This window comes from Crocodylus porosus, unplaced genomic scaffold (assembly GCF_001723895.1).
Source record: "Crocodylus porosus isolate Cpor-Errol unplaced genomic scaffold, CroPor_comp1, whole genome shotgun sequence".
Classification (NCBI taxonomy): domain Eukaryota; kingdom Metazoa; phylum Chordata; order Crocodylia; family Crocodylidae; genus Crocodylus; species Crocodylus porosus.
Window position 1 is genome coordinate 155,546,418 of NW_017728886.1, and position 26,952 is coordinate 155,573,369.

The 26,952-nt window shown below is 42.1% G+C and overlaps 1 protein-coding gene across 3 annotated transcripts in view; it reads right to left on the reverse strand.

Moving 5' to 3' along the window:
- GMPR (guanosine monophosphate reductase) overlaps window positions 1-26,952 on the reverse strand; it is a 51,731-nt gene that overhangs the window by 22,070 nt on the left and 2,709 nt on the right. Inside the window, exons 2-7 of one of the 3 annotated variants that reach the window (XM_019543602.1) lie at window positions 20,654-20,719; window positions 20,210-20,329; window positions 18,758-18,841; window positions 16,473-16,646; window positions 10,616-10,697; window positions 8,226-8,332 (exon numbers count right to left, since the gene is read on the reverse strand). In XM_019543602.1, the coding sequence (XP_019399147.1) occupies window positions 8,226-8,332; window positions 10,616-10,697; window positions 16,473-16,646; window positions 18,758-18,841; window positions 20,210-20,329; window positions 20,654-20,719 (633 nt within the window). Of the gene's footprint in view, window positions 1-8,225; window positions 8,333-10,615; window positions 10,698-16,472; window positions 16,647-18,757; window positions 18,842-20,209; window positions 20,330-20,653; window positions 20,748-26,952 lie in introns of all 3 variants that reach the window. The other 2 variants (XM_019543610.1, XM_019543619.1) reach the window with 2 other exon arrangements.

The following is a 26,952-nucleotide window of genomic DNA, read 5'->3' on the forward strand; positions in this document are numbered from 1 at the left end:
GTCAGGGCGGCTAGGGTCTGGAACCAGCTTCCAAGAGAAGTGGTGCAGGCTCAGGCTCCTACCCTGGGGGTCTTTAAGAGGAGGTTGGATGAACATCTTGCTGGGGTCATTTGACCCCAATACTCTTTCCTGCCGTGGCAGGGGGTCGGACTAGATGATCTGCTCAGGTCCCCTCCGACCCTACAAACTATGATACTATGAAACCGATTCATCATATTCTTGGAAAGGAAGGGGGTAAGATTCATAATCCTCATTTCACAGAAAGGAAAGCTGAGTCAGAGGGAGGTATGATAATGCTAGATACACTGTGGAGGAACATAAAATATAACACACCAAAAGACATTAGACAATATTACTGCAAAGGCAAGCATTCAAACATAAAAAGTACCATGATTAAGGGTGCCCATACAACCCGAATTCAGCCCCTTGATCCATATGCATTACAATAGTAGGCTTGGCAGAATTCAATTTTTATTTCAGTGAATACCAATGTTTATTTTTTTAGCATTTATTTCACTTTTTTCAATTAAAATTTTCAGTATTACACAAAATTAGGGCTGTGGGGGGAAAGACAATTTATTCAGGACAAATGTAACTGCTGTAGGACTGCTGTCAGCCGAACAGCAGAGCTGCTATCAGTCCTGGCTCTGCTTACTCGTAGCTTCCCTCCTCCACTTTGTCACACTTCCTCTTCCTTTGTTCTCTGTCCCCTGGGGTTCCTGGGGGTTGTAGTCCCAAGTACAGTCAGCCGTTCTATAGGACCGCTCCCCCGGTGTCACACACTCCATTAGCCGTCATTTTTATGTCCCCTTTCTATAAATGTTGATTATTAACAACAGAAATATTTTTGTTGGTCTGTGAGGGTGAGGTGATACTGATGTTTATCAACGTTTACTGATAAAAATCAAATCCTGCTAAGCCAACTATTGTAGGCTAATACAGCATTCTTTAGTTACATGGCCACAGACTACTTTTTCCAAAGGATCCCTGTCTCAGAGGTGGACAGCACTCACTTAATGAGCAGCTCTGCAATATTTTCTTTTTTCCTGGTTGTTCCGTGTTTGTCCGTTATGTCTCTTACTTCACACTATTAAGACCTTGCCCTGTGGAGTCAGTTATACATTTCCTCAAGAGTTTTTCTTTGGTGTTCTAAGTGTAGTATATGAGCACTTCAAAAACATGAGAGAATATATTTCACAGTATCCATGAGAGTTGAAAGGGTGGTATTAGTCCTATTTTACAGATGGGAATTTAGCCATATAAAAATTAATGTCAGATGCATTTGCCCATTTTGGATGCCCAATCTGAGATGCTTAGGACCAGATGTTTGCTAGTATCTAGCAGTTTATGGCCTTTTACATGGTCCAAGCACAGTTTCCGCTGACTTCAGGTGCAGCTCAGGGTGCTCCCTAAATCATAACCCAGGGTCTCAAGTCAGGTACCAAAACACCAGAGCACCCCCAGATATCCCAGTGAAACATTTCCTTTAAGTGTCCTGCCCCACATCAGGTAGGTATCATCTAGCAGCACCATTCAACTGCCTTCATCATGAGAATGTTCCTTTTTTTTTTTTTTTTTTCTGTCTTCCCTTGCCTCTCACTGCACACTTTCTAACTTCTGCAGCAAATGAAGCGAGGCTCCTCCTAAGAAGACTTCACTATTTAATACTTATTCATCCCCACCACCATGCCATCCTGTGCCCTGAATCAGACAGGGGGTCTTTGTGAAAAAGGTACACAAATTTTGTAATTGAAGCATATGCACAGTGGAACCAAGTTAAGGCACTGTAGCATGTCCTAACACAAGCGTATCTGGCTGGATAACTTTTTTGATGTCCTGACATCATTTGTATGTTATTTCCTTTAAAATAAAGCCAATCTAAAAACCAGAAATTCCATCACATTAATGCCCACCTGGTTCTCCCCATCCACTCTTGCTCCTAACGGTACGGGTGTCCCCTCCCCTTCACCTCCCATTAAATCTCAGTGGGCACATCTACACATTCATTAATATGCTTTAGGCTATGTGTATTAAATCTAGTACAGGAAACTCTCGCTGTTTGCAGGTTCGGCATTCACGGTTTCAACTTTTCACAAATGCCAAACCCACATTTTAAATGCCTTTTATACACTTACAGGTGCTCCTCAGGAGTTCCATGCTTGCTGCTGCTGCGCTTCCACTGTCATCACTGGAGCCATGCCCCCCAACCCTGGCCACCAGTGGATTTTGCTATTCACGGGGGATATGAGAACATATCCCCTGCAAATGGCGAGGATCACCTGAACTTGCACTGTGAGGTACTAGAAAAATGCACATTAGCGTATTTTAAACTGCATTAGCTAAAGAGCATGGCTTTTGCGATGCTTTAATACACATTAAAATAAGCTAATGCACATTAAAGTGCACATGTAGACACGCCCAGTCTCAGCCTCCCCATTTGCTCATCTCTTAGTTTCCCCCCACAGATGTCCTCATTCCCCTTCCTGGCTCCCAGTCTCTTTGCCCAACCAGTCCCAGGCTTCTCTACCCCAGCTCCCAGACCCAGTTTTCCCCTCCCTCTCTCAGCTGCAGGTCCCAGTCTCCCCACCTCTCACATTCTTTTTTCCTAGTCTGTTCTCCCTAGTCTCGTTCTCCTCCCAGCTGTAATTAAACCATACAGACCCTTTAGGCCATCAGGGACCAGGAGAAGAGGTCAGGCTCCCGGCTCTCAGAGCTGGGGCTCAGTCCAGGATCCAGACTTGGGGTGGTCTGCAGCACTCCAGAATTATAAGGAAAATCCTCCTCAGCCCTGGGCTAAGGGCATCCTCCGTCCACATGGAAATTATAATTTAGCCAAATCTGGGCAGATTTTTGGGGGGCAGCAGATAGTAAGGACATCCTTAAACAAAGAGCAACTCCCTGCCAAAGTCAAACCTCTATTCCACAGTATGAGTCTGCTGGAGTTTAAAAATGAATACATTTATAAATAAAGTTAATATCATTTTTTAACAAGGACAAAACCAAACAAAATATTTTTCCTAGTCTCATACACCTTAATCAGATTGACTGAAATGTTTGACAACAACAACAAAAAACCCAAACCAAAAAGCTTCAGCCTGAGGCAGACTCAGGGAGTAGACAATTTTATTCAGAATGGCTGAAGTCTGACAAAGTTATAGGCAACTGGAGGCTGGATCTTATAAGAAGATATGCCAGTAAACCTTAGTAATACATGGTACACAAGCCTTAGCTCTGGTACCAACAAAAATTTAAGTATTCTACTATGTGAAGAATATGCATATTGCACAGATATAATTAGCACACAGAGATGGTATGCAGTTTGGGCAAAATTCTGAATTTCATCTCTGAGCTGTGTGGAGGTCAGGGTGAATAACAATCAAACTTTTTTAAATAAAAAATCTGATTTTTTATTTAATCGTATTTTTTATTTTTAACACTTTTTAAAAAAAACTTATAAAAGATAGTTTTCATTTAAGATATGTTAAAGCTCAAAGATATCATGATGGAGTAGGGATGATAACTTTTAATTATATACTATTTGAGACTATGTATTCATGCAACCTTTTTAGAAGTTTTACAAATAGGTGACAACAGGCCATGGACTATGTTAGGGGTCCAATCTTATGGGGTTCCCAGAGGCTCCTCTATAGTCTAGTAAAGATTAAAGAAAACCACTCTACCCAATGGGACTCAGTGCCCAGTCTAATGGACTCCATTGAGCACTATGATGCTTAGTTTCAGTTCTCAAACTGTGGATTTGTGTCTCCAGAGATCACAGGCAGACACAGTTTTTTGGGGAGATGTGATATCTTTTATTAGAACAACTAGATAGTTGGAAAAGTTGTTCTCTGCAAGCTTTCAGGCACAAACACCCTTCTTCAGGCATACGGAGAGTTTGTTGTCTTCAGAGATAACATCCTTGTTAACAGCAGTACATGGAGATGAGAGATAACAGACCTGATTACCCACCCTTCAGCCCTATTGCTTCTCTGCAAGTTTGTGTATACACAGTCAAGCCCTGGCCTTTCTCTAAAAGTGCAAAGTTTCAAGAAGTTAAATGAATAAAGCATATCAAACAACAAGAATGTACTTTGTGTAGAAAACAATGATTAAATCAAGGCTTCCTGACCAGAGATTTAAAATTGTTTTGATTTAAATCAAACCCAATCTGGTGTATGTAAAAGCAGAGGGGGAGTGAAGACCTCCCATGTCATCTTTCTTACATATTACAGGAGGGCTCCAGCAGGCAAACGGTTCTGGTATATATGGGGCACTGTGAGACGATAAACATATCAGTAAACATTAGCTTATGGTATACCTTAGCTTATGGCATTTCATTCCACTCTAGGCAGTGAACTATAAGAAACAAAGTTTCTCTCAAGAAAAAGCCTCTTGGGGTGAACTTGCCTGCTGAACAGCCTCCTTACTGCAGTTTATTTTTATACTTTCAAAAGCCCAACGTGTTAATGCAGCAGGGAAAGTGAAAAACAAGACAGCTGGCTCTCAGACAAAACAGCAGGGGCCAGTAAAAGTATATATTTTTGACATTGTTTCCTCCCATCTTTCAAGTGAATTATGAAAGATTCATTTCAAAGATGAGCTTTGATCCCTTCAAGTTTGTGTTAGAGTCAAAAAGAGAACTCAGACAGAAAAGTTACTTCAACCCTGATGTACCACTGATGAGAGATTACTAGAAATGGATCTGGCCTAGTATGTCCAAGTAAAAATTGGCACCTTCTTATACAACATATCTGCCCCATGAGTCAGATGTGCTCACTTTACTGACGTAAACAAGTTCACTCAAGTTTGCACTGCACTAATACAGTTCAAAAGAATGAGCTCAAGTCTACTCTGTTCTGAATATAGCTCAAAGAGGGAACCCATCACTGTCATACGACCAGCTACTTTCCATTCCATTCTTTGAGTAAGATTCCCTTTACTTCATTTGCAAACAGCACCAGTCCCAGCTCTACCAATGCTTAAGCCAGATGAAGAGCAACTCATAAAGGATAAGCCAAAGCGAGGCAGAAGTGTTGTTGGTAGATGCAGGAAAACACGCCAACACACTAGCCAGTATCACAGCCCTGGCAACTGTCAAGGGTGTCTGCTCATAGGTTCTGAATGTGGGATATAATTTTGGAATTCATCTTCATTTCTTGTTGATATTGAATATCAATAGAACAACTGCTAAAACTACTGTTTCCTATATCTACGCTCCTTCCTACCAGCTGCAGACTTGGAAGTCCATGGATTTTGTCCCCTCCTGACTGCATGGAGCAAGAGACACTAGCTGGAAAAAAAACAAACCAAAACAAAACTGAGGGTGATTCAGAATATGGTAATTCATCTGCAAAGCTTCTTGGGTTGTGTGAGCCACAACTTCTAGTCATTAAACCAAGGCCCAGTAGCATGCTAGGGATCAATCACAAGGTCTCACAAGAGATGAGATGTGTACCTTTACTCCAAACCCTTATGCTGGGTAAAAGCCCTGGAGTGGTATAAAGAATCTCCAGTTTGGGATGGAGGAGATTCCCTGGCTCAGGTGCTGTAGTAGACAGATATGAATAAGGCTGCCTTCTAAAGCCCTGACTTGGAGAGTTTGTCAGCAGTGAGCTGCAGCATGCAGGCTATGAGGAACTCAGGGAGGCTTCTATCTTAGACAGGCCCTGGGGGTGTCTAAATTATGGCCCCCCAAGCAGGCAGGACCTAGTGGCACCACACAGCATCTCACGGCAGATCCTGATTTTCAAAGCTTTCAGTGGGTATCCCGAGCTACCTTAAGGATCCCCCATTTTGTCTTCCTGTGATCAGGATTTACCTTGAGGGACAATGAAACTATTAGCAGCAAGGAGGTGATGCAACGGAGTAGAAGACAGAGCTCTTTCAGCTGCCCATCCAGGGCTTTAAAACTTTCCTCAGTGGGAAGTTAGGAGGTTAGAGTGATCCTGCAGGATGAAAAAATAACCCGACGCTCTGCCATATCTTAAAATACAGTAAAAACCTTTCTGCCTTCTTGTGGACAGGAGAGAAAGAACCAAAGGAAAAACTGTCCTTTTCACCTACTGGATTTTTGCAAACTGCTCGATCAGATACCACCGAAGTGACCAGTGTGGTACAAAAGCATAGGCAAGATTAGAAAATGGCTAAAAAAGTGCGTCATCAACAAAATTGCCTGCTAAATTCAGCTTGTAGATCCTTTATCATCGGTAATGACCTAAAAGTCAGGATGCAGCTAGAATATTCAAGTCCTGATCAGAGTGTGCAGTACCAGGACTTGGGGAAAGGGAGAAGTTACATTTTTACTGACTCAGAGCAGTGGTTTTCAACCTGTGGTGAGCAGACCACTTGGGGTCCACAGACTATGTCTCAGGAGTCTATGAAAGAGGACAATGATCAATCAAAAACAATTCAAAGAAGTCCATATCCCCTTTAAAAGCCGTTTCCCGTTTATGAAAAAAGGTTGAAAACCACTGACTTACAGAGGAGATTAAATATGGAACCCCAGAGTCTCAGTAAAACTGGGGCTGCTGGGGCATATGAACGAGGCATTTGACCCAATCGTCCTTCTGACCTTAATTGTTCTTTAATGCCTGTACAATCAGAACAGGGAAAGGGGAAGAGAAGAGAAATGTCAGGCTTCTAAACCCTTCTTGTTATCCTCCTAAATGTGTCTAACAATCTAGATGCGAAAGGACCTCTCTCTTTTGCATAGTCATGGAAGTAAGTCCCCATGTATTTTTTCCAACAATTTGGGAGACAGACATTCTCAGACTGGAAGAGGGATTCCAGATTCCTGTTTTTTGCTTATTTTCCAAGATGATAGTGAGCAGCAGTGAAGTAGTTTATAACATTTATAATACATTTACATACAGTTTATTAAAAAATTACAGCTGAGGCCCTGGAAAAATACTTGATCTGGTCCCAAATCAAAACACCAGATCCAAGAACTCCCAAACTTCAGGGAATTTGCAAGTGTGGATCTATGGCTCCTCTATATTAAAAAAAAAAAAAAAATCTACAGTGATGTTAATAGAAAACGTGAATACCCACACTTACAATTCAAAGGAGTCCACACCCCCTTTCAAATTTGTTTAGGGGTCCACTCATGAAAAAAGGTTGAAAACCACTGACTGCAAAACTAGGAAGGTCTTGTCAGCATTGCTGTGGTGACAATTACTGCTTCCCAAGACTACTTAATAATGACCGAGTCTTTTATACTGAAATGCAGACATATGGTTTTCTTGTCCGCTGTTACCATCAGCACCTTTTTTAGAACTCTGTAAGTCACAAAATGATGGGTTGTTTTTAGTCTGGTGCGTGTTTACTGCTGTCAAGCCCACACAGAAGAGTAGGGGAACGGAGAAGAATGCATGGGGACAAATAATGAGGAGAGAAAGAGCTGATCTGAATGCATTCTTGGTTCCCCTGGTCCATTACATAAATACTACCAGAACATTTTGGACCCCTTTTGTCTTTATTTTCTATCATCCTTTCTCCTTGCTCCTGTACTGCATGAGTACCCTCAGAAGGGATGCTAATCAGAGCCTTCTAGTGAAGTCAACCTTGCAATACACCTAAAATTTAGCATGTGACTTCTAGCCATGGCCACAGTACAAGGGGAGGCATTCTTATTCCTCAGACTCAAGCCATTAATACCATAGAGCTCTTTCAATTTGCAGCAGCTCAAAGGCCATACCATGCTTTGCAGTGACACCTCACTCACTCTTCACTCCATCTTGGTGAGATGGGAGCCCCTGCAGGGTGAAATGTTTGAGTTGAGCCTGCAGTAAATACACTCCTACCAAGGCGGCAGCTACCAATCTACCTCAGGATTCCCACAAGTAATCTCCAGCTGTGCTGACCTCCCCTGGTCCTACTCACTGGAAACAACTACCTTTTTTCCCTCACCCACTTTGAGGCATCACCTTTCCATGGGAACTGCTGCTCACCTCAAAAAAATACTAAAATAATGCTAATTCTGTTAACTTATGGGTGATTATTTCCCATTTAGAGAATGCTTTAAAGGCACAAACAGGAGTCAAGTCAGTAGTGAAGGGCAAAGGAAGCTGGGTGCCACCTACACCTGTGAAGATCTCAAAAGCTGCAGAGCAGCAATCACCAAAGGGGAGAGAGGGTAGCCCTTAATTCTAAGAAGCTGGGCAGGAGACTGCAGCCCTACCATGATTTGCAGAGCAGGTGGCTTATCATGGACCACGCTCACTTACTGAAATGATATGCCCCTTCAGGCCATGGGCTGAGTCTGCACACTCGATCACAGCGCTCAGCTGAGGGTAGCCCACACCTGTCTTAATCCTGGTAGTGCATACAGAACCTGGAGGAAAAGAAAAGAAGCTCATAAAGAGAGTAGCCCATATGCCTGGTAGAAAACTTTCTGCTGATTGTTTTTCCTTCTTTTACCCCATGTGAAAAATTTGGTTTTCAATTAAATTAGTGTTTTCCCTAAAAGTGCCTGCTTATGGGAAATTTAGAGTTTTTTCCATCCAAAACCAGAATGTCTAAAAACTGAAATACTCTTGGATCTTGAACTGTTGCTGTGATACCTGCATGTGCACCGCAGGAGGTGTCTTAATGTCGCCACATTCTCCTCTGTAGCTGGGGCTCCCTGGTTAGACTACATCTCCCATGATGCATCCTGGCAAGGGACTTCCATCATGCACTGTTTGCCCTCTCAAGGTGGAGGGTCTGTGATGCATCATGAGAGAGAACTCTGTAGATAGGAACAGAGGTAAGAGACTACAACTTCCATAAGCCATTGCAAGAATATTTTCAAAACACTTTGACAGAAATATTTTAATATTCTAATTCATAAGAAAAATAGAAAATTAGACAAAAGCTAAGCTTTTTTTCATTTTGACAACATTTTCTACAGTGAGAAGAAAAAGTCACCTTTGACTAGCTCTGGTAGCCACAGCAGCAACATCTGGTTGATTAAAATGGCAGGGGACACAAGAAAATGAGCAACCAACATTTGAAAAATAAAGTAAGAAAATCTGAAGAAAATTGAGCCCTACAAAAGGTAAGAGACTCTAAACACAACCTCTAATGAATAAAAAGAGAGATCATTAAAACAGCTAATACCAGATTTTCTCTCTGACAACTCTACTGAAGTGTTTTTAATATGTATTTTTTAAAAATTAAGTAAGCCTCAAACACAAAGCTGCCTTCTTGACAATCTGGTGTCATTTAGGATGCCAGCAGTGCAGCTCCTCATGACAACAGGGAGAATTTTATAGTTGTCAAAAAGGGTCTAGGTCATACACAGCTATCCAAATCCTAGAGCTCCAGTCAGTAGAGACAGGAAGATTAGTAGAGTGGCAATTTCTGCTGATCCTTCAATTAAGTAAAAATACTTAAACACTGACAGGATTTATGAAAAGTAGGTAGAAAAATAATTTTAAAATAGCCTTCACTGTCTCCAGCTTTATAATGAATTACTACATTATCCTTTAATCAGGAAGGGCCTGGCCTGAGTAAGACCATCAAGGTTTGATCTTTTGTGGTGGACACTGTTACTGTTACATTTCACTTGTACTGTGGCAGTTATACCTGGATATCTCTGCTGGTATTTCACAGCCTGGGCACACCTTCCTGTGACCTATGTTCCTGGACTCAGTTGCAAGCTCACCACTTGTGCTCTAGTTATCTGTTCATGCAGCTCATGACAGGAGTTAAAAGTAGCCTTCCCATGAGGAATTAAGAAAAGTAGTCCAGGTAGCAAATGGAAACCTAGAGGTTCTTGGCTAGATACTCTTGCTCTTTCACTCAGGGTCATAGTGATCATCGCAGGTCATATTAGGGGGACTGTGGAATTTTTGCCTCTTCTGTAGTATGTGGAAAGGTCCTTTTCCTTGGATCTTTTGAGCATCATGTATTAACTAACCATGTTCCTTCCTGTTGCAGTGACAAGGCACTGGTAGTGCCCTCATCTTCCTAGCCTTTACCATTTATTTATTTCTTTGATTTATACATCTCCTTAGCAACCTACTAGTGGCACATTGTAGTGTTTTTGGTGTCCCACATACTGCTCCTTGAAGTTAGGAGTAAGGGTTCAAAGTGACAATTTAGGAGATTCCTTTGGTTCATGGGAGCCTGAGAACACAAGGGATTGGTCTCAGTGACCCATGAGGTCCCTTCCAGTCCTGTGTTCCCATGTTTCAGCCTCTGAATTTCTTTAGTGTTTTTTACACCCACAGATCTCAAAACAGTTTGAGAAGTCATGTCAGGTGGCAATCTAGTCTCCATACAGCTATTGATACAGCATTTAGTGATTTGCACAATGATATTTGCCACGCAAAAGAAATGCCTGCCTACACCTTAATGACATCCATTTGAGACTTAATTGGAATGATTTAGGCTGTCCTGAACCACAGCATTTCCCATCATGTATAGATCTTGGTCTCAGAATAATACTTTGAAATGAACAGTGTGTGCATCCTAGCACCAATCTGTCAAATATAATCACTCTCATAACGTGAATGCCTTTCAACATGTGGCAGGTAAGTGGCTGTAGCTGTAGTAAAAATAGAAACACTGATTTCTCTGTATGCATTTTTCTCACCCACTTTCTCTGCTTTTCACCCAGGGTTTGACTTACCAGGCCCAATACCAACTTTAATAATGTCTGCTCCAGAAAGAATAAGTTCTTCCACCATCTCTCCTGTCACCACATTACCTGCCTGAGACAGAGGAAACAATATGATGTAAGTGGGAATTCTTAAAGCCAAGTGTGGTGGAGAATAATAATAACACTGTTAGGTTTTTGCTTCTCTCATACAAGGAGGCAAATATCAGGAAGCATTTAACATTTAATTTCACTTCTAAAGGAACAGCATTTCCATTAAAATATTACCAAAATATCCACTAAAATGCTTGTTGCATTGTGTACACCCAAGTTTCAAAGGAATCTTAGGGAATATTCAGAATCTACACCAGGCCTAGACTACAATTTTGTTGCTGTCTTCTTGTTCAATAGTTGGCTGAACCAAAACCTGAAACATGGAAGATTCAGGCTTTTGGTGGGAGATATCTGCAGCTCAAGCCCATCTTTAAGTGAGCTGCCCTTCCCCCAAATTATACAAGAAAGCATTTGCTAAGTAAAGAACAGTGGAAGCAAAGAATGCTTCCTTTTCCCTTTGATAATCAATGCCTGCACAGAGACTCTTTCCTACATGGCAGTCTTGATCTCTTCTTGTAAAGCACAATTAAAATTGCTTCATACTTCTATGCAGTATAGCACACACAGAGAACTCCAGGTAAAGAGGCTACAGTTAAAAGATGATTTGAAGTCTAACTTTAGCATGGTGTGGCCTACAGAATGGCTGTTTACAGCACTTGTCCCTACAGCAGTCGTGTAGTTTGTGACTATTTCTGCAGTGGTATATATCGATCAGTGGTCCAACCATTTCACAAGCAATCTCAGGACCGTTTCATCAGCGCTAGTGTTAAGTAAACACTTCTGCCTGCTTTGGTTTATTGCCGAACAGTGTTTTGCCATAGCAAATATTACTGCTTATAGCTGACTGACACTGAAAATAACTGCATTTCTAACAAGAGTCAATGATCAAGCAGAGAGGACCAAAACCTGCTGATTCATTTTTCAAGACCTAATTTTCCTCAAATTTCTGACAATTACCAATTCTGGGAAAGAACAAAGAATGCCCTGGTGGGTCCTTAACTTTGGTAAGCAATAATTCTACCTGGGGCAACAGGACAGTTACCACCCGATAGCATATGATTAGATTGATTGATAACATGTGTGCCACAAGTGACATGCACAGCCACTTTGTCTGGTACATGACAGATCTGGCAGGGAGAACAGTGCAGATAAGGCAGGGAGCAGAGGAGAGCAATGGATAAGGAACAGAGAAGAGAGTAGAGCAAAGGATCAGGAACAGGAAGGGGATTGATTGGAATAGCACTTAGGGAGGGGACAGGACTTACTTTGTGGCATACTGGCCAGAAATGTTCCTCCCGCTCCCCCCAAACTAGATGAAACCCTGCATCCTGCCAGTGTTTATTTACCTATAAAAGGCAAACCCTTCACATTGTTTGTTATAGCAGAATGAGAATTCATGTACGTGTCTGCATGCCTGGAAACTGCAAGCATACCCCACAAGGCAAAACCCCTGCATTAACCCTGCATTATTCCTTGCAGTTGCACCCAGATGGGTTGTTCACACTCGAAGGGATTTACATGATGCTTTGTGAAATTAAGTAATCCCCTTTGCTCACTTTGAATGAGGATTCTTCAATACTGCGCAGTTGTTTGTGACAGCATCAATATGGGCAGAGCAGGTGGAAAAATCCTAAAAGCTTTATTCAGTGTTTACTTAGTCCTTATTCAAGCAAAACCTCTGCTGAACTCAATAGGAGTTGCCCAAAGATGGCTGGGTGATTTACTGATTTTGGCTCGAAACTCTTCATTTACTTTTCCACAATGTGCTATAGTTCCCTTTTAATAAAATGAGAGGCTGGCAAGGCACCAGCTGAGGCACTTAAACCAGTAATAAAGTAGGCAGCAGACTGTGGTGTATAAAACTGGAACATTAACCTTTTCTCAAAACTGCATGATATTGATTTTTTTTTTTTTTAAATAATAACAACAATAATAAAAGACTGGCAGGAAAGAGAGGATTTTGAATTGGTTTAGCATTTTGAGTAAAGTTCTGCTTCTTTCCCGTCGTGAAGCCTCTTGCTTTGCTGTATGTTATATAGGTCTTGCTGAGGCAGACAGAAGTGTAGCACTTACAAGATGCATCCCTAAAGCGGACTGCCAGGTGTGCAGTGTAATACTTGGTATGCAGTTTGACGCTCTTTGATGCCAGAATACATTCAGTAGATCTGTAAGGCAGGGCAAATAGGACCTGATCTAAAGCCCACTGAACCCAAGCTGGAATCTTTCCAAGATGGCTTATAAAAATAATTTGTCTTTGTATAACCTGCAAAAGTAGTGAGCACAGCAGAGGTAACACAGCTGAGTTTTAGTAAAGAATTGATACTCTCTCATAAAATCTGACTAGAAATATTAGTTCACATGGACTTAGGGGGACAATCAGGCTGTCTGAAAGCTCGCTACAAGAGTGCTGACAAATTATAATTAATCAAGCTGGGAGGGGGTTTCTAGAAGATACCACCTCCTTCCTCTTCACGTTTTTCGCTTCTAATCTAGCACAAATGTCAGCTCACCACAGTTTCCCTGTGTACAAGATCAGCCAGAAACCATTTCAGCCATATCCAGTGCAACTATCCTGATAGCCATCATATGCTGAGCAGATCCTAAGAGAAATTCCACCTTTGTGGACAATTCAATCTTCAATCTCCAAATGCAGTCAGCAAGTAAGGGGAGATATCATCTAGCCACGGTGTGAATGCCAAGGATGGAGAGGAACTATGTTGAGCAGTGCAATGCAATATGCTGAGGAATTTTGGAAAAAATTTTAACAAGGGAAATTAAGGATGAACATCAGTAAAAATTTTCTTCTCTAAACATATATTGTGAAATAGCCTAATAAAAATCAATGACTTTTATTAATAGCTTTCAAAAGTCAACTAATGAATATGGACTAGATTTCTCTCAGAGGAGCTGATCCTGCACCAATGCAGCCAGTCAGAGTTTTTAGAAGGAGCAGGCCTTGGCACCCTGATGTTAATGCAGTTGAAGAACAAAATACTATATCAATATTCAATTTCTGAGGGGCAATGTGTGGCCTACTGTACTGGGTCCCAGACCAGTGCTCTGGTAGACCTGGGTTTTATTTCCAAATCTGTCCTTGCATTGCTTGATAACTATAACACCTCTGTACCTCTGTTTTCCCTGCCTGCAAAATAGGGATAAAAATGATTCTTAACCCCTTAATAAGTATGTTCTAAGATTGCAGGAATGAAAAGGCCCATGTCAGAGCTAGGAATAAGAGGCAAGCAAGCCAAATTAGTTATGAAACTGCCAAGCCTTCTTAAACACTAAACCATCCTTCCATCTGCAGATATGCCAACAGCCACTAAGTAGCACTGTGCTGTGTGCTGTGTGAGTAGGAGTTGCCTTGCACAATACCTCCCCTAATTTGGAGCTGAACCCGTTGTACGACCCATGGGAGTAAATATTCCCCGAGACCCTGGATTGGGTTACAATGTTGTACTGCACTGCAGCTGACTGTGGAATGAAGGGTCACTCTGAGGAGAACAAGCATTGCAGCCTGAAGATCACTTTCTGCTATGAGAAAGCTCTTTTATTTTTATACTTAGTATTTCAACTGCTAGAGCTTTCATTTCAAGTCTATAACTGCACAGAGAATGCTGAAAGAAATAGTGCAGAGACACAACAGCAGTCCAAGAACAAGCACTAGCAGGCCATGTTTTACCATGAATTGCAAAGGTTGGATTAGAAGGCCTGTTCTTGGCAAGGACAACTTCAACAAGTCATTCTGGTTCAGTATATGAAGTAATTTCTTTAAGGATGCAAGGGAGCTGTCTGTAGCTCAAACACAAGCTGCAAGGGTTGTACAGGCATTAAGTGGTTAGGAATATACAGATTTAGAATCATCCTGAATTAGCAGGTATTTAGGATCAGAAATACATCTCTGTGCAGCAGGTAAGGAGAGCAGCCATTCTCAGATAAGCTACTTGCAATTGGAGATAGAAAGCCAGGATTGTACATGTGTCATTAGGTAGTGCTGTTACTGCGCTAGGTCTCACAATAAGCACTTTAAATAACAGAGGCAGAAAAACTGCAGAGGGCAAGAAAACAGGTGAGAAGACAGGTACACTGAAGAGACAGGATGTCTGTGCTGAAGCACCGAGACAGAGACTCAGGAGATCTGGTTTCACTTCCTGGCTCTCTCTCAGAATTTCTGTATTACCACAAGTCATTTCATCTTTCTGTTTCTCTGCTCCTCATCTATTTAGATCATCATCTGTTTCAGAGGACAGGCTGTACTTGTACTTACGTACTTGTACACTACCCTATACTAAGGATCTCAGCTGGGGATGCCCCTGGAATGGTGATGATAATAATAACGTTGAGATGCTTCCTTGCTGTTTGCTGGAAATTAAAAAGTATTCATTCAAAATGTCAAGAACCAAGTCCACCCTCTCTGCACATCCTGGCCAAGCCACTGAGAGTTTTGCATGTGTAAAGAGGTCTCAAATATGCCTTTTCTCTGGGCCTGTAGTCCCAGACCTGTTGTGAGGGTTGCCCATGCGCCTATGGGCACAATCCAGAACAATCTCCCATTCACAACACAGCAGTTCTCAGCAGGAAAGAAAGATGAATCACTTCCTTTCCTACTCTCTTCCCCCTCCAGCCCTGTTTTCCACTGCACCTTAACCCCATGGGGATTGGATGTTTATGCCCATTCTCCCCAGCTGTGTGGTGACAGAAGTCTGACATGAAGGAATGGCCTATGCAACTGGTTTCTTCCAAGCTGGTCTGAAGAAAGGCCAATAGCCTTGGTATGAATCTACTAATCCTTCTAATAAGTTTACTGCTTTAAAGGCACAAACTCAGCCCTCCTCAGCCAAAAAGGTCTCTTGACAGCAGAACTGGTGTGGTTTACTGCAAGGATGCGATGCAGAGTCTGTACACATTGATGCAGCATGGTTTTCTCCACAGATGCCTACTCCTTAGTTCATAAAAGACAGGCAAAGCATGGCATAGGTGGAGTCAGGAGAGACAAGTACACTGTATGGGTAAAGCCCTCTCACTAAGGACTTTGAGGACTGAGCTAACACCCTGATTTCTCAAACTGAAGCATCCTCCCATTCAAAACTGTATGACATTCCTATAGCAACTGCAGCCTTGGCTTTCCCAGTCCCATAACATCAGATAAAAATGTAATCTATGTTTAGCTAAACTTTAACGTCACTAAGCAACTGGAAACACAAAGGAGAAATCAGCAGCATCCGACCAGCCAGGTCTGCACAAATCATGGGCAAATGCTCTGTGAACCTCAGCTTAGCCACACGGAAACAGAAGATGAGCCAACACATGAAGAGAGGTCAGGGCGGGTGTGGGAAGAAAGATGGAAGCTGGAGATAAACTCAGTCCAAATTCTGCCCATGACCTCAGACTCTAGCTACAATTCCAGAGGAAATGTTGAATACTTTTTACTAAAATGATTGGTCATGACCATGTTGATGTATTATTAAGCTTCCCTCACTTGGCTTCATAGCTAAGCCCTGCTGAGATGAAGAGTGTATTGAACAGGGCTTACTTCCTGTGTCCTGGAGCTCAGGAAAACAGCATAGCCTTTGTTCACGTGTAGAAGCATAACTTTACAACCACAAAGGCAGCAACTTAGGGTTAGTCCTTCAGCTGGAACAAATTAGAGTATATAAGTAATCTGATTCTTGGGGGGAAGGGAGGAACAACTTAGATAATGTAGAAATGTATGCCCACAACTACCAGTTTGGCATATTCTGGTGATGATATCAGCACCTCTGGTCTACCCACCTACCATGATGGTGTGACTTGGAAACTTGGCACGGACATTTTTCACAAATTCCACAAAGTGCTCCGAATAGCCATTGGCCACATCCAGGCAAATGTATTTGATCAGTGGAATGGCCTCTATGATACTTGTCAATCTCTCCAAGTCAGACTGTCCACTGCCTGAACTCACGGCTACATGCTGCAGAGGCAGAGAGAAGACAAAAGATCAGCAGCTTTTACAGACAGTCACAAGCACTTACCTAGCTCATGAATCCATTTCTATTCCTCCCATATGACACCCTAAAGCTAAATAAATACTGCAACTAGACAAAGCAATCAGTTGCCTGCAATTTATTTAGACTCTTCAGTACAGCAGTGTTGGTATAAGCACCATTTAAATGTAAACTCTCCTTAAATTAATTGTAAAGTACTTTAGTGAATAAGTGGACTTTGTTATGGGGAACAAAGTGATGGCTAAAAGCTGTATGTTGCCCAGATTATGAAAAACACAGGTTCCTTCACTTGCTTATGCCTTTCTGGGAAAAAAAGTGTTGCAAAAAACTGGGGGAGCCTCAAAGTAAGGTTCAGGTCTGTCAGTTCATTAATCTTTCCTTAGTCTACCACAGTGAACAAGCATGTGCATGCCTCCCTCATCTGTCCTTATTATGTGTTCAGTCCAACAGAAAATAGCTTCCACAGCTGTTGGTCACGGACCCTCTGTGGGCATCCAAGGTCACAGAGCAAATCAGCATCTAATGATTAAGGCCCCTATTTCAATGGTTGCAGATCGTAAAATATGTTTTTTGTGCCTACCTACCTAACCACTGCCTAAGCCCCAAGGTATTCAAATAACAGATATTTCTCTGGGCTTAATATGGCTCACAAAAATGCTGCTGAGACTAACTGGTAAACTGGCCTTCAGACAGTCCCCTCATCAATAATAATTACAATGATTTCAAAATGAGGCACGGGTAATGAAATACCCTGTGCAGTCTCCCAACAATAAAGAACAATAGTATGGTATTGATTTCCATGAAGGAATGACTTTTGTAACCCTGTCCGGGTAACCCTCTAGGGTAGCACAGAGTCAATTCTCACAGCAAAATGACAAGAGGAAAAGCAAAAATAGTGGAACTCTGAATTGCTTCACAAACTGGGACTAAACCCCATGTGGTAAAAAAGGGGCAGTTTTTGGATCAGTAACTTCCAAAAAATAATAATAAATAATAATAATAAAAAAATAAAATAAAATAAAATAAAATCACCTGTTCACCAATACTGTATATAAACATTAAATAAAATACTATCCAGTACCGGTATATTGTAATCAAATTTACATAAAAGCTGTTAGATTGTTTACAAGTAATAATAAATAAAATGAACTGTATACTTTTTATTTACACAACTAAAAATACAGTCTAACAAGAAAGCATTTTAAATTATGTTGCTAACCAGGTTACTGCACCGTGAACTGCAATTTGTTGATTATAATTCAAAACGAATGGAAGTAGAGATGTGAATGGTGAAGATTTAAAGTAGTCAGTGATCTTTTTTTTTTTTTGAAGCATACACCATGTAACAATGAGCAGCAACATGCGGCTGACTGCACAATGGATGTTTTGGTGTTCAATTGTAACACTATGGGCCCCCAAACAAAGTTTGGAAATTTGATGGGTGGAAAATCAGCTTTATAGTTTGATGTAATGCAGAATAATGAAGACAGTGTAGGAATAACAGTGCCCAAAGCTTCCTCTGACTGAGGATTATAGTGTGGCCCACAGTAGCAGGCCTAGAGGCCTCTAAGCTTTGCAGACGTGGAAAATCTCAGCCAGGATTCAGATCCACATTTAGTAAGTAACCTCTCCCTTCATAACGGGACCTCTCCCTTCATGACACCTAGAAACAGAAGTCCTACCTAGGACCTTGGACTTCTCCCCCATCATTTCTTCCTTAGGCGCCCCTCACTTCCCTTCTCTCCTCCACACCCATGTCAACACATCAGGAGGGCTATTCTGGGACCCTGCATGTTCGTAAGAGACTTTTCCTTCTGTTCTTCATCTCCCTTTCCATTATAGGCAGATATAAATGTTACCCTCTAAATCTTAATATGTACTATTGCAGTGTACTTCATAACAATGCTCTCTTTAATCAGGACAAGCCACTTAGCAGAATGCATTTAAGATTAGCAAAAAAAAAAAAAATCTTTATTCCTGGAAGAGCCACTTCAAAACACTTTCCCAAGAAACCACAGTATAGCTTCCATTTAGAAAGAAGTCATTAACTGTAATAATTAACATTATACAAGTATACCTCAAGGCATTCTGGGTGATTGGCTGCAAACAATTTCCAGTCTTCTAGAGAATAATGCTTGTGAATAGCAGTAAACATTGAATGCTGGAAAACATTAAGCAAACCTTTAGCAATGTCCAAGTTCATTCACCTTCCCTCCTCAATATTTCTGTCAACCCACAAATTACGTCTATGACACTGACTCTTTAGCCCAGGGGCAGGCAATTATTTTGGGCAGAGGGCCACTTACCGAGTTTTGGCAAGCTGTTGACGGCCACATGGGTACCTCCACCCCTTGAAGGTGCCCTGCCCCCTGGGCCTGGAAATCCCGCCCCCTAACCCCTGACCTTTGCCATCAGAAGTCCCTCCTCTAGTCCCCCAGAAATACTCCTTTCAGCAAGGGCTTTTGCCATCTCAGAACCAGGAAAATACCAAATTATATTCTAAAAAGTGATCATCTACAACATTCATTGATTTGATATTAAAAATATTTTTGTCCTAGTTTACATGTGTTTGTAAGTGTACATAGAGGTGACTGCACAATAGCTTAAAATGAAGTCTTATTTCTGTATGTTGTGGACAGTGGGTATAGATTTGTGGGGGGCTGTGGGGGAGGGTGTGGGTGTGTGTATGAATAGGTGTAGGGCAGGGGTGAGCAAAATGTGACCAGATGTGTTCCGCCAGGCCATTCTATCCAGCCCACAGGTCCCCTTGAAAATTTAGAAAATCAATATTTATCTACCCTGGCTGCCTGTCTTGCGGCCCCTCGATGGGTTGCCAAAACTCAGTAAGCAGCCCTCTGCCTGAAATAATTACCCACCCCTGGTGTAGGGGGTGTGGGAGCATATGGATGTGTGTGGGGTTTGTGGGGGGCTGTGTCGGAGAAGCATGGCTGGGTTGTATGGGTGTGGGGGTCTGCATGTACAGCAGTGTGAGGGGAGTGTGCGTGCATGTGTATGGCAGGGTGTGCATGTGAGACACCCTATGCATGCGCACACACACACACACTCCCTCCCCTCCACACACACGCACACCCACACACACATACTCCCTCCCCTCCACACCCACACACCCTCCCCCTCCTTCCCCACACACACCCCTCCCCCACATACACTCCTCCTTCTCTACAGACACACCCTCCCTCCCTGCACGTGCACACCCACACGTACACACACTCCCTGCACGCGCATGCCCACATGCATACACTCCCTGCACACACGCGCCTGCACTCACGCCTGCACATGCACACACCCCTCCCTGCACGCACGCGCATACCCCCCATCCCTCCCTCCACACACCCATACTCCATCCATCCCCGCTCCGCCCACTGAAGACAAAGCCATATTTTTTTACTATTGCATTCTAGATTTTACAACTATGGTAGAAACAAGCAACTGTGTTTTTGCATCATAGCCCTTTACCAAACAAGCGGCTACCCAGGTTTTGCAGGAAAAGAGGGGAGTCAGTACTTACTTTAGTCATAACCTCTGCCATCTCAAACGTGCCCACAGTGTCCATGTTCGCCACAATAATGGGGATCCCGGTATAGCTTTGCTTAGAGTTGCGGAATGTGAAGGAACGCACGAGATCTACCTGCGAGGGTGGGCACAAAGTCTTGTAAGCATTTTACACAAATGGGGTCTCCCCCCAAGCTATCACAGTAGGAATTCTCCCTCTAATTTCAATGGAGCAGAAACAGTGGAACCTGCTTCTTTTGTGGCAATGCTAGAAAGAGAAAGCTCCATGACTTCTGAGGGGGAAGCTCAGAAGGGAAAAGGAGATGAGGTATGAAGTAAGAAAGAAGTCAACAAGTGAGGTGGAATGAATTGGATAGGTGGGTAGGAGCTGATAGGATAGGGATAGGGAAGGAAGGGTCGAGCTGATTTTGAATTATTTCATAACTGGGTAAGCACTCACCAGTTTGTTGCCTCTTAAGCTCAACAGTAAATTTCCACTGAAGTCTGATAAAATTTCCACCGAATTCTGTAGGATAAGAATTTTACTCTGTATTCTAAATTTAAAATATCAGCAAAACAACTTGAAGGTAGTTCGTGTGAACTCAGGGATTGTCTTTTGGTTATCTATTGGCACACCATTATAGGGATCTGGCCCTGTGCATGTCCAACAACAGAAGTAATAATAATGTTATCCTGGGCCAATAAACTACAAAGTTTTTGGATTCTCAGTTTATTTTTTGTAAGTGCACTGACCTTCAGCTCTACAATGTATTCAGCCTAACATGCTATCATTACTTCTGAAACAGGAAGCAACCTCAAGGGATTGTGGTGATGACATACTTCTTTCTGAAAAGTTGTGGTATCAAAATTTAGATCAGTTCCACTTGACTTGCTAAGCCAGAGCCTGTTTTTTTCACTACAGAAAAAGAACAGAGCAATTTTTCTGTTGCAAAGACCTCAGGAAGATCACAGCAGGGCAGAATGTATTTAACACTATGCATTTCTATTTGACACTTCTGGGTTTATCTTGTGAATCATGTTTGCAAAGCTAATAATGCTAACAGTGCATGGTACCCCACAACCCCCCTGAAAGGAACTCAAGGCACACCAGGATGTTACAGCAACCCTGGACGAGACTTGATGTCCTAAACATTCCTGAATAGCAAAATCCAACACATCTAAAATACTGGGTTATTAAGTATCCCATCACATATTGAAGTTCTTTTATAAAGGTCTACATTTTCCATTCTTCAGCCTTCACCTCAGGGACAGCTGAAAGACCTGGACCATCCGGGAATGTCTATATCTAGAAACACCGTAAAAATAGCTGACTGACTTTGTTTACAAAGTGGTTCAAGCTTACACTAGGGGTAATCAAACTTTCCTGCATTGTGAAGCAGGTTATTGTTACTGTTGTTGTTGTCGGCGTCAGTAGTACATTAAACATTTATCTTCAATCTCCAGGATAAATCACGAGATCAACTTGCTCTGCATCTGCACTCTCATGCCACCAGTTTACCTAAGGTACTGCACACTGAGAACATCATCATACAGACACATGGGAAGAAACCAGGCATGGGGATTAACTAGTTAATTAACTAGTTAAAAAGTTAAAAACTGGCTAACTTTTAACTTTAACTAGTTACATTTTTCAGCTGTCAACTTTTAACTTTAACTAGTTAAAAAAAAAAAGATTTTTTTTGAAGTATAAGTTAAAAGTTTAAAAAAATGAAATCCAGCTTTCCCAGAGTTTTTCCTGACACAGCCACTCTCTAAGACTTACACGGAACGACATTTCTTTATTGAGACTCTATGACTTCTTGTTTGAGAGACAGAGTAGTGCACCTTCCTATGAGATATGGTCTCTTGAGAACTACAAGTCCCAGAGTTCCTTAGTCCACGCTGGCATTTTCTGTGCATTTGCAGAAGTCAACAGGGCAGCCAGTTGGCTGCATGAGGCAGAACAAGCACAAGCAAGCAGAGCCACTGATCCCAGTAGGAGTGGGAGCAAGTAGTAAGGGTGAAGCAGATGATGACTTTTTTACTTTTAACGAGGATCAGAACCAGCAGAGCCCAGGACCCAAGACGTTGAGCATTACTTCTCATCTGTGAGAAACTTTTCTGAGATGTCACCTATTATGAAAAAACTATTCATCCGTTAAAACACAAGTATCCCTCATCTGCCCATGTACAGCAACTGTTCAGTAGTGGGGGCTTAGTTTTGCAAGACAGAAGAGGAAAATAGTCAGATGTAAATTTTGAAATGTAGCTTATGAAGTTGAATAAGGATGTTTACACAGTTTCTTCTATGCAACTTTTTCTCATTTAAACTGATTTTCTCATTTCAGTCTAATTTTGATTTTCAGACAGTCATTATTTCTAATTCAGATGCATTTCATACCCTTTTGTTACCTTTTGAGCAATAAAAATTGTGACGAGACAACAGAGGTTTTCTGCGGAAACAGCTTCCATTTGTCACCCAACTATGAATATCTCCTTTTCTGTTATTCTGGTATACCTATATGATGCATTGACTTTTACAAAGTACTTCGTATGGAGAGGGTGAGAAGGATCTAAAATTACACAGATATTGGTAAACTGTTATTCTGAAAACTGTATGACAAGTATAACATTGTTTTCAGGTAAAGCAGGGTGAGTTCTGAGTAAACTAGCGTGCTTCTGTGGGCTTATGGAAAAGAAACCCACTCATTGCATTTGAAAATGAAAAATGATGCCAAGAGGCAATTCACCGTGTTTCACGCATTTCTCACAAATTAACAACTTTTTAACTAGTTACTCTCTTTATAACTTACCTTTTAACTAGTTGAAAGTAGAAATATTTAACTTTTAACTTAAGTTAATTTTAAAGGCTGCTAACCTTTAGTTATATTTTTCATAAACTTTTCCCATGACTGGAAGGAACCTTAGAGAAATTCCACCAGGACTCTAATCACTTCCACCAAACTGGCTCTCAAATATTCCACCCAACAAATTCATTTTTTGGACACCACTGTGAACCTTTGTGCGCATGTGCCTCCTAGATTTATACATGGGGCAGGGACAGATGTGGACTGCCCACTGCAGCCTCAGGGCTCCCCATCCTGCTACCCTCTCCCCAGTCCCAAAACTGTAGCCATTGAAATTAATAGAGCCAGACTTAGGCCCCAACTCAGACCTGCTACAATACTAACACTGTGACAAGCACAAGAGAATCCTCTTGTCACCTACAGCTTGAACACCCTGGAGACATCGTTAATGACCTCCAAACTGTAAAATTACAACTATCTCAAGGCAGCCTTGGGGGACAAGCCAGTTCTAGCCTACAGGTAGCCCTCCTAACCTCATACAACATCTCTCTAGTAACAAACTACTTTGTTCCTTTTCTCAACAAGTTGCTAAGCCTTGCTATAGACCCAGATCCTAGCTGCGCCCCCTCACTGACACAGATCACGTCATCGCTGAATGAAGCAACATGGTTTATAACATCCAGTCACCTGCTTCTCTACCCACGTCATATATGCCATCGCCTGCTTACAACAGCCATCTGCTGTCTACACTGGAAAGCAGGGCAGTCCCTGTGTGAAAGAATGAATGGACACTGATTTGACATCAATTTCAGAAAGACCCAAAAGCCCAAGGCAAAACCTTGGCCTTCCCTGGCCACACATATCATCACTGACCTCAGAGCAACTATTCTTACAACAAAACTTTGAAAACCAGTTTGAATATGAAACTGCAGAACAGAAATCATCCACAGACAGGTTTATTATCTCAACAGAGACCCTTGATTCTTATTGCATTGCCTGAATTATCTTTTATAACCTGTGTCCATCGGCGAGTTCACTGTTTTGTTTATCCCTTTTGCAGCGCACCTTCACCTCCCTCAACAATGCTCCCTCTCCAGTCTTCCCCACCCACTCTCCTTTCCCTATCCTTTGCATTTCAATGCCTTTGTTCCTATTTAGTATCAGTGCTCTCTGCAAATTCATTCATAGCACCTGACAAAATAGGTGGTAGCTTTGGAAAGCTCATGCCTCCCTGAATGAGTCAGTCCAAGGGTGTCAAAGATATGGCCTGTCAGCTGGATCTGGCCTGCAGAGCTCTATCATCCAGCCTGCAGTGCTGTCTGCGGGTCTTGGACAGGACATGTACACCACATCCAGCACATGCCAGACTGGCCTCACATGCTGCATACAGCGTGCAGGGTGAGATCTGGCACATGTACTGCAAACAGCATACAGGGCCAGGAACGGGACACAGGCTGCAGACAGTGACCACACTGAACCAGTCCTGTGCGCAGGGTCTGGTGCACAGGGCTAGTCTCTGGGCCAGATCAGTCCTGCAGACTGGCCCCGCACCTTTCTTCCAGCTTGCAAACAATTCCTGCTCCATTCCTCCAGTCTGCAGGGCCTGATGAGTTTGACACCCCGAGTTAGTCTATGAAGTGCCACCCTGCCCAGCTTTCTGCATCGATTTATTGTTACCATTCTAAAGTCATTGGCAACTTGGACTTAGTTAGATCCATACTTAACTAAATCCGCAAGATCTATTTTAATGGTGTTCCCCTGAGAACCCGGATGGTGCAGGTTAAAAAAATTAAATGTATTAGTTTAAATTATACTCTTATAATTTACTATTACTTAGTACTATTACTACTGCAGCGGACTGAAACTGTGAAAGATTTGCTTATTATTATTTGTACTACACTAACATGTAGGTGCCAGTCATGGATCATAAATCAGGGCTTTATTCTGCACAACCACATAACAAATGGCACATCTACATGTCGCTGTGCAGTGATGTTGCTATGGCACTGTGCTTTAGTACTTCCTTTTAGAAGTACCAAAGCACAGAATAGTAATTGCCTGTACTACGCCATGTGCGCAGCACATGGTTAGATTTTGCTGCTATGTCGCCTAGCAGCACACTAAAACAGGGAAGCATGCCACTATGGTGACGTAGCTGTCAAACACGTGTAGACTCACGTGACTGCTACATTGTCATAGGTGCCACACAGCGATGTAGCACATCGCTATATCGCCATAGGGCAATGTGTAGACATACCCAAAGAAAAGGTCTTCTTCTTGAGGACTTACCAATATAACTGCAAGCATACATCTGAATAGAGGGATTGCATGCCTTCCCATTTATAATCATGTATATTGATTTCTTCTCCTTTTAAGCACCCTATGACATTCTCATGACAATTTCAGCCACTGCCCACAGGGAAAAATAGCATCCGGAAAGCATTTAACGAATTTTAGCTACTTTTAACGCAATTTAGTAATTGGAACCAAAAAAGAGAGACAGCATCACCTGACCAGCCAGCTCTGCATAGACCTCAGTTTAAGAATCACTAACCTAAACAACTATAAGTTTAAAAAACTCCCATATAAACGCAGTTGAAGAAGAAAGGAATGCATATACAAAGAAAACAAAGAGGCAAGCCAAGATGTGACCCCCGTGTCAGAACCACAAGACCAGGCTACTAAGAAGCCTCACATCCACATATTATTGCATCTCTGAAATGATCTACTATAGCCAGGTAGGTGGTGCCCATCATGCTGCTATTACTGTGGATATTCAGGGTCATGATTATGCATACTACTGCCAGGGCAGCCATTTTGTGTGGGACAATTGCAGTGTCTCTGTCAATGAAATTCTTGGTCTGTGTATCCAGAGAAAGAAATTCAGCCTGCAGGGCTTATTAACAGAGAATCTTGTACCATGGGAAAGCTGGTTTAGAAAAAGAAATAAATCTATTCTGTCCTAAGCCTGCTGTTTACCCTCCTTTTGGAGAAATCAGTTTTGTTATTCTGATAAGCGAAGGAGTCACACTCAGCCTAATGCTGCCTGCAAGCCTTTGTTAAATTAACTATTTTGAATGAATGGCATGTCTTTCTAAAAGACACTCAGCTAGAAAAGTCCCTGAACCTGGTGGTGACTTCCTGTGAAAGCCTAGCAGGTTCTTGGCTGTGCTGGGGAGAGTACCAACAACCATGTGTCCACCTGCCCAATACCTTTCATACCAAGAATATTAGCAATATTCAAGTTTAGACAAATCTCCCTCGTATTTTATAATGTCTGAAGTACTCAGAAAAAGTAGTCCCAGAGTATATACAATAATGCTGTTAGTACTATCTAATCCTAAACCTTGGTCCAGGCAGAAAAGGGGGAGCATTGTTTAAAGCAGGAATTTACAATCAGGTGCCACAGTGCCCTGTGGTGCAATGAGATCTTTTTAGGGGTGCCTTAAAATGCCACGCAATGTTAGGTGTGCTAACACCTGCATGCGATTCACAGTTTAAACCCAGAGATTTCCAATAAAAATCCATAGCGTCCAAAGCATTCTGACCGCCTGTGGTCATTCAGAGTTCTTTGCAACAAGAGGATTGCTCTAGTATTTTTCCATCGTCAATAATACAATGAAAGCTAAGAAATGGCATTTTTCAAGGGGTGCTCAGAGTCCAGCAACAGGTGCCTTGAATTTAAGGTTGAGAACCACTGGTTAGAGCAAACTGTGCACTTAAAAAGAGACAGCAGGTTTGGGGCTCTCCCTCTTACACATCAGATAATGTGGAAAGGGAAAACAGTGAAATACCTATATCCTGTACACACTGGGCTAAGTGTAAAGGGAAAAAGGTGAAATACCTTTATCCTGTATACCATTGTCTTAACCCCTCCACAGAAGTGACCAGGAGGAAAGAAGGCATCTCCCTCAATTGTGTTGTCTGTACCAGAAAGGAAATAGTTGGAGTG